This window comes from Acipenser ruthenus, chromosome 47, assembly GCF_902713425.1.
Source record: "Acipenser ruthenus chromosome 47, fAciRut3.2 maternal haplotype, whole genome shotgun sequence".
NCBI classification, from domain to species: Eukaryota; Metazoa; Chordata; class Actinopteri; order Acipenseriformes; family Acipenseridae; genus Acipenser; species Acipenser ruthenus.
Window position 1 is genome coordinate 5,236,393 of NC_081235.1, and position 16,198 is coordinate 5,252,590.

The 16,198-nt window shown below is 38.1% G+C and overlaps 1 protein-coding gene across 2 annotated transcripts; it reads right to left on the minus strand.

The window, feature by feature from the left end:
- Positions 1-1,803: 1,803 nt before the first annotated feature.
- On the minus strand, positions 1,804-14,234 carry LOC117966217 (basigin-like). Of its 2 annotated transcripts, none has more exons than XM_059014282.1 (8): positions 14,077-14,234; positions 7,970-8,144; positions 6,547-6,635; positions 6,205-6,341; positions 5,664-5,937; positions 3,652-3,676; positions 3,008-3,081; positions 1,804-2,796 (listed from the first exon to the last, which is right to left on the minus strand). In XM_059014282.1, the coding sequence occupies exons 1-7, from the start codon at positions 14,138-14,140 to the stop codon at positions 3,021-3,023; spliced, it is 825 nt and encodes a 274-aa protein (XP_058870265.1). In that variant the 5' UTR covers positions 14,141-14,234; the 3' UTR covers positions 1,804-2,796; positions 3,008-3,020. The 2 variants fall into 2 exon arrangements, with proteins under 2 accessions (XP_058870265.1, XP_058870264.1); XM_059014281.1 differs by lacking the exon at positions 14,077-14,234 and adding an exon at positions 10,508-10,809.
- Positions 14,235-16,198: the final 1,964 nt, after the last annotated feature.

Consider the following 16,198-nt stretch of genomic DNA (forward strand, 5'->3'; position numbering starts at 1 on the left):
TTCCTGTTTCAGTCATAAAAACCTTTTTTATTTGTTTGTTTTTAAGTCAAAAAGTGTAACCCTGTCATGCGTTTTGGACACATAAAATCAATTTATTCATTGAAAATGTTTTTTTTTTTTTTTTCCTTAATTGTTTTATTGGAGAAAAAATGGCATCCGGCTCATACGAGATGATCCGGCATTTGTGTCTTCCACACGTCTCCATATAAAGACTAGAGTTTTTAACATTTTTTTATGAAATCTGTCACCAGAAAACAAGCGAGACTAAATCACCCAGATCGCTTTCCTTTAACAGCTGCAGTCTGGCACCTTTGGGCCATGCCGCTCACCCACTCAGCAATTGCTGGGAAATAAAAGTGTCAAAAGAAGCTGATCTATTGCTCTCAGCTACTTCTAACAAATGAGTTTGCCAGATTTTTTTTTTTTTTTTTTTTTTTTGTAAAGCACCAAATCAGCTATAAACGATTTAGGACATTGCATGCCAAGGAATTATCATACACCTTGAAAAATCAATCATACCCCACAGGAGGGTAACCCTCATGCATGGCAACCTCATATGGGGCTGGATTTAAAAAAAAAAAAAAAAACTCACCCACACACATCTCTCTCCTAGTATATGGGGGACATATGGAAGATGCAAATGCATAATGACCTCCCCCCCTAAATACTTTTTATTTATAATATATACATACACACATGACAAAACAATACAATTTTCAATTAAATATATTGTTTCTAAAACTACTTCTGTTTTTAAAGTTATTTTCAAGATTTAATTTATGAAGGGGTGAAATATAAAATATTGCACTGCAATTATATACACACACATTATTTATAGAAACTGTTTGACCTACAATTTCCAACCGTATATATTTCATGCAGACATGTTTAAAGGTTCTGCATTATGAATAGGCAGTGCACCCTGTCCAAGACACCACACTAGAAACTGAACCACGCAATATTACACTCTAACAGAAATCTGAATTCCTACTATGCCCAGTATTTGATCCTTTTATTTCTTTATTAAGTCAGTGTTTTCGGATTGTCGTTATCTGCTATCAAAGTTGTAAGAGTTTAGCATTTTTTGCGACTGTCAAAAACAAATGTCATTCTGGTGGCCAGTTGAAATAGGATTTCATACTGTTATTTATGGTATCTGGAAAGGATGGTTATCAGCTTAACAAATCCTATTGTAAATGTGCCCCCTTCAATTTCCCCTTTCCATGGCACAAATAACCCTTTATCATGAGCAGTACAGCTGCATTTTAAAACTGTGCAGCTTACCTCAGTCAAAACACATTTAACAAGATTAAACTTAAGTGACAAGTGCAATTGAATCCATCAATACAAGTACTTGTCAACCATCACTCTTGCAAATATGAGGCTTATACTGATGGACAGAGACATCAGGTTATGAACAGAATGAAAGGGTAAAAACACTTCCGTTCTCACAGGGATGCCATTTTATATATCAAACCAAGTTTGAACCTTTATAAAAGGGTGTACTTTGCACCACAAACTTTGTTAATGTGTAACTGTTGTACATAAACTGACCTGCTATTCAAGCTTTAACACACAAGGGGGCAGTAGACCATTACAATTTGGAACAAGAACCAAAGTGTTGGAATGAAAACACCAGTTGATGCTTTTCCCAAACCACTTGTTTGTGGATGGTGACAGATCTGGTTCCTTTTTAAAAAAAAGGGGAGCAGTTTTAATAAACTGTAGTCTTCACTAGGATCCTTTGCTCATTTGGATGCCCATTCAAGAGATCACACACACTGAAAGAAAAGCCACACAAGATAAAATCAAGGAAGTTTATTAAATTTTTGTGCAAGTTGTTAGGAGGTGACAAGGTGGTTTTTGCACTGTTAGCTTGTGTCGATTCAGGCAAAATAATTTATAATGGTTTATGCATACCATTTAAAACATGTATTCAATGTAAATCAAATCATACACCTAGGAGCTTGTTACACTAGTACATGGCATATATAGAGACTATTTAAAAAAAAAAAAAAATGTTAAAAGGCATTCTGGCAATAGCAACTCACCCCAAATGTAATCTGATTGACAACTGTAAAGGACAGAAAGAGTTAAGCCAGGAGCTACCTCTCTATATATGGCCCACTTGTTACAGGGAATGGTAAAAATAGCGAGCATAGGAGATTTACACCACTGCAAAAGTAACCCATTTATACATACTTGCTACCTGCCAATAAGTGTAAAAATATATGCATGTACATCAAGGTTATGAAATGCACCCTGTTTAAATTTTGTACTGGAAAAGATTAAAAGGTTGTAGGAAAAGCATGCATACTTTGCAGCAGAAGTTGTATTACCATTTGCACATACAAAAGAACAATTTGGAAAATCCTATCTTTTTGTATGAATATTTATATAATTTAACAGTGAGTCAAATCACATTAGCCACTCTTATTTCAGGCATTGCCAAGTTCAACAAAAAAAACAAAAAACCCACTCTACACATTTCACACATTAGAAAAGTTTCACCATCAACAGAGCCTATAAAAATCATGCAGTATTCAGACAGACAAGCCCTCTTGTTAAATTAACCCTAAGTTACCCATCAGTGCAAAGTAGCATGAGAGGGGAGCAAAAAAGAAAAAAGCACTGGTAGGCAAAATATTTATATACATAAAAAAAAAATGTACAGAAATCCACCAGCAAGGACTACTTCACTGAACTTTTACATATTAAAAAAAGAAATGTATCGCAGGATGCACTGGAAAGTAACTGCACGATGAAAGATCTCTGCAATAGTAGTCTTGAGGGCATCTGTCAAAAGAAACACACAAACAGTTTTACCCTCAAGCTGGTTCATACACTCCAAGATACTTACAAACTGATAACTATACTTTGGAAACAAAACAAGCAAGATAATCAAGTTACGGACACTGGATTCCATTTAACTCTACGATTAAAACACATTTAAAAAACCATTTAAAACCAACAGAATGTTCATAATAACTAACTGTATAACGCTCACCTTCCCCCAGTTTTCAGTTGCAGTTTCTCTGCCTGACATTTTGGTCCTTATGGTTAGTTGCCGCATTGCTCTTTCTATATTGAAGCAAAGAAAAAACACAAGACAGAATGAAGCAGATTAAAAGGATATTGCATTTTATTCCACTGTGCAAAAATGCATGTGAAAACAGAAAAAAAGTTAATTCAGAGCATTGTCAATTCTATGTTTCACAGCAAAACCATGCCCGCCAACAAAACTAGTGTACACCAGGGTAAACTGCAGTGCCATTTCATAACATCCGACACGCTCTTACAGTAAAACAAGACCCACTGGGTTCTATTTTTTATTTCTCAACAGTCGCCCTTATCCAGGGCAACTTACAATTGTTACAAGATATCACGTTATTAACATACAATTACATTATTTTATTATTTTTTTTTTTTTTACACATTATTTTTTACATACAATTACCCATTTACACAGTTGGGTTTTTTTACTGGAGAAATCTAGGTAAAAGTACCTTGCTCAAGGGTACAGCAGAAGTGTCCCCCACCTGGGATTGAACCCACGACCCTCCAGTCAAGAGTCCAGAGCCCTAACCACTACTCCACACTGCTGTTCTAACTAAACAGTGAACAGATAAAAAGGTATAGATAAACACTTACAGAGGGGCAGCTCCTGAGTCATCATCTAGAGAGCAGAAGCAGCAATACATGGGAATTAAAATGAAAAGCAATTGTTAGTCAGCGATCATAGAGGTCGAACAAAGCAGTAAGGTGGTCAGTCAAAGACTGGTAAACTCTGGCTAACAGTGCTGAATTGGTTACCTCTGCACCACCTAAAGCAGGAGCGCCATACTTCATACACGTGAATTAAATCAATTGTTTCAAATAAAAAAAAAAGCCAACTATTGGTCCCATTTACATAGGAAATACATTTTATATACATTAAATAGAATTAAATTACTTCTCTATCCCTCAATTTCACCAGGGTTTAGCCATTAGTGAACACTGTTGAGCATTACACCATTTAACTAAAACATGTAACTACTATAAAAAAGAGAACATAGATGCATTACACTTTTAAAAGGTGAGGAAGGACACCCAAGCAACTATCTTTACTGTGTAAATCCACGCATGGACCAAGACTTCAGCATCCACAAGACTTAAAGTTAAGCCATCCAGATGGACACAGATTCCATCCTAGTCTTTAATTTAACAAAGTGAATGCAGACCCATGCATAACAGTATTAGATGCAAAGCTTTACATGCAAAAATATGAAGCCAATATTCCATTCCAGTACATTAGGTTTAACCTTCACCAAGGAAGACTTTAATGATGCTGCATAAATACTTAAGTGAACAGCTAAAACCATCTCAATTTACACAACCGTCTACTGCATCATGTCAGACTTGCAATTAACCCTTTCACTGGTTAACATACTGAACAGGTCTGGGCACATTCATGAAAAACAAATACACATTTTGATAACTTGCCCATTGTCGTGCTAAAGGAAGTTCTGTTCTGCACCAAATTTTAAAGCTACCCTACTCAAATCCCCCTGTGTGTGAACTGTGTAAAAGCTTCAAAAGTAGTTGAGAGAGACCAGTGAAAGGGATAATAACTATAAAAAAGACCTTCGCTATTAATGGTTACTCAATTGAAGCAATGCATAAAACACTATTTTCCTCTTATAAATCTGAGGAAAAAGCCACTGCAGTCCGACATGCAGTTTCGTCAACTTACCAAAATGTTATAAAAGCAGCAGCAAATGAAGAAATAAACAAAATGATAATTCTGGCACAGTACAAATTATAAAACTCATTAAAATCATAAAGGAAATCTGCTGTATAAATTAATGTAGTGAATAAACCGACTGGTTCTGATGAACACATTCAAGACCATACAAGAAACGGTTCTATAGGTCATAAACAGTCATAAGATCGGATTTTTTTTTTTTTTTTTTTTTTTTTACAGCAAGTACACATTTACAACTCAATTAGGCCATTTAAAAAAGGCAAAGTAAAGCATTAAGCCAGTTTGATCTTTGGGAATTACCTGACTAGTAAAATCTTTACCCACTGCATAAAACCATGTTTGCATCAAAATGAACTTTGACTGGACTTGTACAACAGCGTGTTTACCAAAGCATACCAAAATTCAAACAGGATTATACATTAAGCTTCTGGCACAGTTACCCATTGTACGCTTTATAGAGAACCCAACATGCCCTTTCCAAGCATTAAAAGCTAAAGAATGTTACTGACCAAGTGTGCGGATTAAGCAAAAACAGCATTTGAAAAGTACTCCCATTCTACCTTTTACAATGTCTGATTTCACAACATGTCTTAACAAGCTTGAAGCCCATGTACTGCCACATTAAATCAAGCCTGGATTTGTATAAACTGGACTGAAACCTAGACTACTGATGCCTAGTATTTTTATCAGACTATTCTACTGAGAGATTTCCATAGTCTCAATCACACAAGCAAGACCAAAATTGTCGAGAACAGCTGTCCCCCCCTCTAATCACTCCTCAGTCACTCTGCAGGAATACAGGAAGTATTAATTCAGGGAGTGGTTCTCTCCCCCTTCCCTCTCCCCAATGCTCTTACTAAAACGGTCTTGCAGACTAAATCAAGAATTAAAAGTAATAAACTAGCGAAGGTGCACGTACCGTCGGTGATCTCATCGGGCTTTCTCCTCTTCTCGTAGATGAAGATGACAGTGACGAGGATGATGACCTCTGCCACGATGCCCAGGAAGGGCCACAGGGCGGCCAGGCGGCTGCGCACGCGGAGCTGAATCTTGTCAGAGCCGCTGCCGACTTCGTTGGTGGCCAAACACTCGTACTCTCCCGCGTCCTTCTCTATATCTAGCTCTCCGATAGACAAGATGGACTTGTCAGGGGTGCTCCTTACTTCAAACCTCTCGGTTCCATTAGTAATGAGCTGGGGGAGCATTCAATTCACAACTTTAGTTAAATCCTTTGTAGGCAACTAGGAAGCAAGCTACAACAATTTTCAAAATGCTGCATAAATAAATAATTTAAAAAGACACTACAGTTATAGTAACATTAACGTTAAGTACGTGCATGTCATCTTAAAATCAGTGGTTTAATATGGTAAGGCAACTCTTGTATGCTGACGAGGCGCTAACTTGTCTGTACTTCGCTAACAATCCCATCCAGTACAAGTACTCCAAGTTGGTTTACGTACCGTTTTCTTATCCCCGATAACCTTGAACCACTGCCAGTCAGTGGGTAAAGGGTAACTGTGGCATGCGCAGGTAAGTACCCCCTTGTCATTTTCATTGCCTTGCTCAGAGTGCTTATAAGCCTTCACATGAGGAAGAACTGAAATATACAAAAACCAACCAAGGATTACAGCCCATAAGACCACACATTGTATAGTGAACACAAATCTTGTACTAGGAGATTATCTTCACCCCATGCAACACTGCAATGTTTGACCCGCATGGCCCAGTAGAACGGGTTAATCTATACCACTAAAGCACTATTCATTTACATACACCACTGGGGCCAGTTTTAAAGCTTTTACCTTTTACTTCGATTGAAGAATTCACTTTTGGAGAGGTGAGAAACACACAGTAATACACTCCACCAGATTGGAGGTCTGCCTTCGATATCCTGGAAATAAAAGTGAACGTTGTACTAATGTTAAACTGCAGAAGTTAATGTCTCTGCAATTCAAAATCTATTCAGTGTGACAATTTTATCTTCACGTTTGTATTTGACACATTTCAACTCCAAGTCTCAATATCTCTAAAAGGAATTGCATCTATTAAGTTGTATAGTCCCGGATCAATGAATATTTATTTTATAAAACCTTTCACAGTGTACCACCATCACAAAGCGCTTTAAAAAAGATAGTGAGGAACAATGCAGAAAACATTAAATACAGGGCATAGTACATTACATAAACAGTAAAAAAAAACAGTGCAAATACATTAAATACAGGCATACTACATTAAATACAGGGCTAAGATGTGAATTCTAATTGTGGATCTGTGTGTCATACAGAATCATACGAATAAGATGGAGTGAAAAACCTGAAATAGCAATTTAGACAACAGCTAGTAACAGATATCAGGCTTAAAGAGCATTGAAAATAAGAGGGTGAACACATGAAGAATGCCAAATAAGAAAATAATTAAAAAGTATTTGGGGGGGGGGGGGGGGGGGGGGGTTAACAATTGATTATATACATAAACAAGACCAAACAAGCTAGAGATTGACGCACTTATGCAGAGCAAAGCAGCAGGATTATGCAAATAGTTTACCATGTGCCTTGCAAATCCAATAACACGGCTAAGCGCTACTGTTAAAACAACTGATCTTTTGTTTAAGAGCACTGTGCACACACTTTTCCTGCCAGAAAAACAAACTAAACCAAGAGACTTCTCTACACTCAGCCCACCTAGTATGAAACAACCCATCAGAAAGAGACGGGTTAACAAATGAAGACGCCGTGCGGTCACCAAGACCTCCATTTGTTTGCAACTGCAAAGCTTGCTAGTTCCTATAACAATAACCCACTTGTTAGCCCTAAGAGTTCTGGCTGCACTTTTCAATCTAATGAGGAATTAACATCAGAGCAGAAGCTGAGCCCAGCAGTGTTGCTATGAGAAGAAATGCACGTCTGCCTTGTCAAGTCGAGTGTGCGTCAGCCACTGAAATCACAGGGGTCTCAGCCAACAGCACCACCGTTATAATGAGCAGCCAGAGCACAGCTAACAAAGCAGATGAAGGCAATTCATTTATTTCTTACCACTGGCTTGCATTTTACATATAGATATTAGTGCTGGAAATGCATTTAAATTAATATTCAATTAAAGCCTTACATACATTTAAAAAGAGTTAGCCATATTATACAATAAATAGTATTTCAACACTGTGCAGCTTTTAAGGCTTATGTACTTAGAAATGTTCAATAGGTGTGGGTTTGGACCCAAACTACATACGTGTATTGTGTGACGACATTTGGCTCTGTGTTCGCAGAATTCTCGATTTTCTTCCCGTCTTTCTCCCAGTAACTTCCAGTGACAGGAGAGGTTGGGTTTGTCAGGTTGCAGGACAGCCGGACAGTCGTTTCAGTGTTATTCACAACCTCTCTTGGCGTTGTTACAATAAAAGGATCTGTATTTACACAAGAGAACTTAGTTTAAAAACAGAAGGTGGAAAGAGACACATCTGTATATTTTGAAGTGTTATAAAATTCCAGTCTTGAAATAATGGGCAACAACCATACAATTTAAGCTAGTGTAAATTACACAAATTAAATTAGAATGCAATGCATGGTAGTTGACTAATGTATTGCCAATAGCTATAGAGAAACACCAATAAAAAAAAAGATAATGAACATTGGCTAAACATTTACAAAACGTACCCTTTAACCCTTTCAGTCCTGAATCATCAAGCAGAACAAACTCCTTATGCGTAAACACGAGATCAGGGCCTTTACTTACATATATTGACACACTACCTCAGCCTGACCTAGGAGTCCCAGGAGTTTCCAACATGTCTAAAGGTATGCATTAATATTCTGTGCCATGATAGAGGCAGGGCTGAAAGGGTTAAGTTGTTGCATTTGTCAGTTTGTGCAGGCAATTCATTCTCAAAAAGGACATTTGTTCCCAAATCAAAATCAAGAAATCCAAAAAGGATATTATGAAAAAAACACCACAATAAAATTAATCTAGATGAACACAATACAGGATAAAACACAAAGCAGGTCACGCGCTCAACTTCGAAAGTTGCATGCGACAAGCCCTGCTCAGTGTAATTCTTCCTGTTTTTGAAGGAAAAATTAAAACACTAACGGTACTTTAGGAAACTACACATTGCAACTCACAAGCTTTAAAACTAAAAAGACTTAGGAAAGCAAGGGTTAACTTTTTGTAAAAGGAAAGTTACACCATTTAGCCAGACAAGATATTCCAGGGTTCCAAAGGTTACAGCCCAATGCTTTGCCGGAATAAATGCAACGCCTACAAGCTTATAGGACAAGTGAATAACTGAAGGTAGAGATAAACAAATATAAATCCTGTTCAGGGCTCAAAGTTATCCCCCACCCTTTAGAAAATGAGGGTTTGTATAATTGATAATTGTTGGTTTATCTTAAAGTGCATTTTGACTAATACAACACCTGTGAATTTCAAGCCCAGACAGCAAACAGTAATTCGAACTACACAATTAGTAGGTGCAGCATTTTAAAATGTGCGTTAAGAACTAACTTTTGACAGACAGATTTAATACTCAAACTCTGCACAAAGGAACTAGGGCACAAGATATTCTAAAGAGCAAGTTGGACAAGAACAACGGCAAAGATCTGGATTATAGACTGCAGCAGAGGAAGCAACATTGGGACTGAAGGGTCAAGTGTGATCGTTTTGGTTGGCCAGCAGTGTGGAGGGAGCGGGGGGGGGAGGGGAAGGGGAGAGTCGAGCTAGTTCAGAGAATCCAAGGTAATGTACATACTGGAACACAGGGTGGAAAGAGCATCCATGCTCGTTTTTAGTCAAAGATATTAAATGTTTAATATTTTTCCTCCTTAAAAACAGAGTCACTGTCCTCATTGCAAGAAAAGTGAAGTATAGATTAGCACCGTTTGGTTGATAAGCTGGATTTTCCTCCAAGGCTGTAAAGGTAAACAAATTCCTAAAATGGCATTTTAATGTTCAAAAGAAAAACATGTCCCGTTTGAGGATATTGCTTTTTACAAAACATCTGGATACATTATAAACCACTGAATTGATTACTAAAGCTTCTTGGTATTCTGCTTTCATCAGCTTGTGTAAACTAAAGCCTTGAAGGATTTCCTCCGACAAATTTACTGCCATGACAAGTGCGGTCACAACTGTCCAAGGCATTTTAAGTAAACTACCAAGTCAGTTATGAAAATACTGAACTAGGACACCACACTAAATCCAGGATACTATGTATTGCATAACTATAAGCAGTTTCACCTATACATTGCTTTTTTCAAACAACAATACAAAACAAATAAACTATTGGCAGTTTCTAATACAAGCAAAATGACTATACTCATTTTATGCCAAACCATTTATTTATTTATTTTTTAAACAGTAAAGCCCACAGTGCAGCAACTTTCACACCTTGTGAACAATCAGTTTTTTTTTTTTGGTGCAGTGGTAAATATTAGGGTATGGAGCTGCATGCGATTTCTTAATGGTCAAAAGGAGGTCTCAGGTGGGAGATAAGCCATGAAAGGTACAGGCCTTCCAAAAGATGTACAGCACAAAAACAGCAGAGAATTGAATCAATCTTTGGAGGAACGTTTGTTCGTGAATGTTATAAAACACTCACGAAACATCCATCCAGAGAAATTGTTTCTACAAACCAAAACACAGCAAGTTTGTGTTTTACATCATTCGGCAACTAAAGCAAGTTGACTAGGAATTAAGGAACAGGGGGGGGGGGGGGGGGTGGATAGCTGGGGTGACAGACACCGTTTCAAACAGACTGCCACCGCCACTCACATTCAAATACGATAATGTTTGCCTGTGAGCGAATCCACTTGATTTTGGGGCTCTTCTTTAGGTCATTGCGGTCAGGGTCATTGGAGGCTCTGCACTCATTAAGTGCCCGAATCGTTGAGCGAGAGGTTTGCAAAGTAAATGGCGCTGGTGGCGTGAAGGATGTAGGTGGCGTTGATCCTGACCTGCTCCTGGCGCGCCCCGTCAAACAGCTGCGTGAACGTCTCCTCCGGCTCATCCCCCTCAATAAACCACCACTGAACCTCGGGGATGGGGTTCCCCATTACCTCACAGTGGAGCTCAGCACTGTCTTCAACCAGTTTCATTTGAGACATGGGGGACTTCATAAAACCAGCTTGGGTTTTATTGAATTTGGGGGAGTGGGGGTGGGGGTGGGGGGGTGCGAGGGGGGTGGTTGTCAGTTAGATTTGTTTATTTTCCATGTGTTAAATGCAAAGCAGAAAAGGAAGAGACAAAAACAAAAGTTAGAAATTCAAGAAAAAAAAAGCAAGCAAATTAACTGAAGACAAAGATGCCATAGTTTTATCTAGTAACACATAAGTTAATTGCAAAAGGGGCCTCTTGCAAACTTAATACATTCACCAATTAGTTATACTGTAGTTGTCAAATTCCTTGTCCAGTGCTGGCTTTACATAGCTCTAGGCTCTTCCCACTCAATTAAGATGAAGGGATTCCAAAATGTGTATACACACTATCAAAAACTATGGCATTAAACAATAAAAAGCAGAATTAAGAAAGATCATGTTGAATAAAAAAAAATGAAAATGGAGTTAAGAAAACAATGACAGGTAAAAGTACAAATCTCTACCAGTTGTAAAATAAGTTGATGGATGCATAAATCTCTGCAAAATAGGAACCCATGCAGATTAAACGGTCAGGGATTTCTAATGCAATAAAAAAGTAATCTAAGTGTCGCAGATTCAGTTTGCCATCCCCACACCCCCCTCTAAACAAACTTTACCCAAAGGATACCCGTTAGGGTCATTCAGCAATCTTCAACACATCATGCCAGTATAACTTAAGACTTCGAAGTTTAACCAAACTTCATGGTGGCAATTGAGGCAGGATAGTAGGCTAGATGATTCACGGTACGTATTTAGACTGTCCGGTCATTCTCTTCTGTTCTAGCGAAGAGGAAAGACTGCACGAGTATCAGCAACTGCAACGCCCCAAGCAGAGACATGTGACCTTTAAATTACAAGCCAGTGCTTTTTTTTTTTTTTTTTTTTTTTTTGCTTGAAAAGGTCACCTTCATGACAGCTAAATCTCTGAGGAACAAATGCATAGCCTATTTAGCAAAGACTGCTTGCTCTAGCTTTAAATAGTGTTGCAATACATACAAGTTTCCTAATCCTATGCAGAGTCAAAAGTCTGTCGAAGCCATACCAGGCTGAAATACAAAGAATTTAGATATCTGATGTTAATTTATGAGCATCTTTTCTTGAGTTTATTAAACACACAAAGCTTCTGGCAAAACTTAAGGTATATGGTGAAGATAAAATGAGAGTGTTTTTACATACACTGCAAGACAAAGCCCTGACTAGCCAAAAAATAGGAGATAGGCATATGCTAGTTATGATTATTTATATTGCAGCCACTCAAAAACAAAGCCATCATGTCCTGGCAACACATTCTGCGCCAAAATGCAAGAAGGAATTAAACATACCATTTAAATAATAAAATTGACGTGCAATGCAAGACTGTTTGTTGGCCAATTTCAGCATTTTAAAAGGACACCAGTTCCTCGGTTGACACACCATGTACATATTTTTTATGCCAACTCTGGCATCATCTAGTTGCAGGCTCAAGTGTTCTGGGTGCTACATCCTCCACTTCTCTGCTCACTGTACTTGAAGCTCTTCCTGGTAATTGAGAATTGCATCTGGGACAGCGACTTATTCTAAAATACCCAATGGATTAAAGAAATGTATTTTAGGTCTAGCGCCCCCCCCCCCCCCCATAACCTTTACAAGTCCTTGCTTTGCACGTTGGAATTTCTTACACAATTCCAGTTTCACAGTAGCTTTTACCAATTGTCCTTCCGTCTCTACATTACACATAACCCCTTCCACAGGAAGACCTGTGACCAGTTGATAGTCAGTACAGCCATTTCTTTCACAATCACTCACGTCACACGGTTGTCCTGTGCAGGACTGCATTCAAATAGCAGACACCCCTTCTCCAATTACAACTCGAATGAGTTTGTTTCATTGGGGAACTTTGGAACAAACCCACTTATTGGTGTCCTGCCAGTTATGTTTTTTTTTGTTTTGTTTTGTTTTTTTTAAATTTAGCTATCCAGGGCCTTGTTCCAACCTCATTTAAAATTAACCCATGAATTCCATGGAAGTCAGTGTCTAACACATGGTACAATAACTCCACAATTAGTTTCTGTAACCTAGAAGACAATAAACAAAGTTATCCTACCAAGACATTTAGCTAAATAATTAACCCACCACATCAGTAAATTAAATGTAAAAATAGAAGCCAATTTAAATCCACTACTTGTTGTGCAGCTAGTGTCGCTTAAAAAAAGGGCAGTTTTAGTAACCCGCACCAACAAATTTTGGAATCTACTTTGGAACTGCAGAGACCCAGTTAAGGCAAGGACAAAAATGTGCGAGTTACAATCCAATTAATAGGAGGTTCCCCCACATTACATGCGACTAAAATGTACATTTTTCAGGATGTATGTAGCGCTGGAAAGCTCGATTGCATATACACAGTACGGACACACACAAGCAAACTGTTTAGCATTACATGGCATCCAAGTAAGGTCAGGGCGGTTCAAACACAGCTGATCGAAATACCCACGTTTAGATAAACTGGTCTGATCTACTTTGTGTCCACGTGCATGGTACGAAACCAGTATTTTACATTGTGTTAATCAGTCTGAAATACAGACATTACAATATGTTGCACAAAATATTGTAACGTTGGAAACCAGTAAAAGACATGACGAGAGCCTTTAAGTGCAATCTAGTACAGCACTATATTCGTAGACTATCGAGTGGGTTTGTTGGGTTATTACACAAAAGTAGAATACGAGTTTAATTACACACGTATTTAGGTAAACATTAATTTGGCCTAAACCTAAATACCTAAATTAAATTTGCCACTTAAATGTGTTACATTATTTTTAATCTATTTATGCCATTAACCATGACTGGATAATAGAAAACACAGACTTTTTCAGACGCGGTTACGTAAATAAATATTTTTTTTCCTTCTCTGAACACAGATATTCTATCGGGTGTTCCGCCATCTTAACCGTTTGACGGAATCTGTTCAGCAAATAATTATATCAAACGGTATTAGCATAACACATAACCAACAGTCGGCAGTTTTCTAAATAAAAACATAAAACAATTTAATCGTATTTTAAAAACATTCTAAACGTTAAACTGGCTCCGAGAAGCGTGTTTCTCTTGTTCGTCTCCTGCCGTTCACCATTACACACGCTGTCGTCACCACTCCGAAAAACAACAAAACAACGACACTTGTCTCTCTTTTTAGTTACTGACAGTAACTATTATTAGAAAATAACCTACCTGTCATGGCATTGGCGGCGCACAAACACGCCAACAGAGCTCCAAGGCTCACTAATAACGCCATTTTAAAGGCTTTGTTTTAAGAAATTAAACGCAGACTCGCTTCCCTTCACCGGTACCTCGTAGAAACGCAGACTGGAGCGGAGGGCGACCTCTATTTCTATCTCACGTACCTGCGCGGTGACGTCACGGTGCGTGTGAGACGTGACTGCGAGTTCATACGGTTTTGGAAAGAAGGTGTGGTCACACGGTGTAGAATATTTGAATCATTTTTTAAAGCTAAATTTAGTCATTCATTGTTAGTTTATTCTTAGAGCCTCAAGAAAACACCTTTTTTTTTTGGCTAATATGTATTTTTATATTTGTCCTTAACATTACAGAAGCTTCCTTTTCTCTTTGTCTAATATAATTATGTGTTAAAAGCCTAATAATAATAATAATAACAGAAAAGCATGTTATTATTATTATTATTATTATTATAGTTTAAACTGTCTATGCTGTACATATTTCGTTTTTAGCCGCCCCTTGTAGGTAAGAGTCCCATTGTTCAGATTCCTGTACTGTACCTATTAATTTTTAATACTCGCCCCTAGGTGCGTGCGTGCGTGCGTGCGTGCGTGCGTGCGTATAAGACCCTCTGAATGGGTAAGTCTGGATACCATGCAGAGATTCTCTTAATGCCACGACAGTGCCTGCATTGTGATCCATTCCACCGCTTCGGTGCGTGTTTTGGAGGAAACGAAGGTTTTAAATGTCTGAAAGGACTCTTAGCTACTGTACTTGGGAGTAAGAGTTAGATTTGATCAGCATTGAAATATATCAAATATTAGCAACAGCAGGACTTTCACAGCATTTTCAGCACCGCGGATCACGCTGGATTGCATTGCATTTACATTTGTATGCAAAGTTGCGTACAATGCTGTCACACAATAGTTTGCTATGGGAGTATACTGGGTTGATAACAGCAGCTTCTAACCTTTAAAAAAAATGCATTTTGCTGTAAGATACACAGGGTATGATAATACTGTATCAAGCCACACAAGCAAAGATACCATGTTGCCAGTTTCCATTGGTTACCATTATGATGTCATAATCAACCCGCCTCCTGTCGAGATAGTTCCTCAGCTCCAAGCTGTAATAAGTCTATCATTGCTGAACGTGTGGCTGTAACCTTAGAACCAGCGTTGACTTCACCTGTCCAGCACTCCACATATGTCTCGTTCAGCATTTTCCAGCGTGGTATTTTACGTTTTATTTTATATTTAATCCAATGTACACCGTACTGTACGTAGCCCACAACGCGTATTAGGAAACCTGACATCAAACTGAACCGTGCCTCACCCTCAGAGAAAGTGTTTTGTTGCCATCTAGTGTTTGATTAAATTATTGCAAGATAGCTGTAATCAAAACGACTTGAAAAGTCATGCAGTGAAAAAGCACGGGCCAAATCAATGAGGCATGCAGGACGCAAGATTCTTTATTGAAAAGCAATTGTGTTGTTTAAATTACAAATTAAACTGAGTAAACAAGCTGGTCTGGGAGTCGATAAATATTTGGCTCTTCAGGGTCCAGTCTAAAAAAGCATCCGAAATAATAATAGAAAAATCTAGAAACAGGGATGGAAACAAGACTCCCATTGCATAGCGGTTTGATCATTTCCTGGTTTTACAATGAGCTTAATAAAGACATGCCTGAGCCTGTTACCTGTGCACTGTGAATAATCAATCTCATAGTAAAACCTGGAATGGGTGCAACTGAGTCATTTCCATCCATGTAACAGGGTCCCCACCTCCAGGTAAAGATGATTTAAAAGTAGTATAATTAGGTTATGGCTAAAAAAAAAAAAAAAAGACTACAAATACTGGAAACACTAAACCAACCACCTTGAAAAAAACCTTCAATCCATTTCCCGTTGGCTCCTGCCACCCCTTTGGCAGATATTAAGAAACTATGTGTACAGAACACTGGCTGTCATTGTTTCTAGTGGCTACATTTGATTTGATATTTAATTCAATGTGCTGTACTTGTGCGTTGACCTTAAGGCAATGGCCATGCAAATATATCAGGTGATTTGTTAAGCAACATACCAGTGCACTGGAAAACCCAGGAGCATTGTCGATTT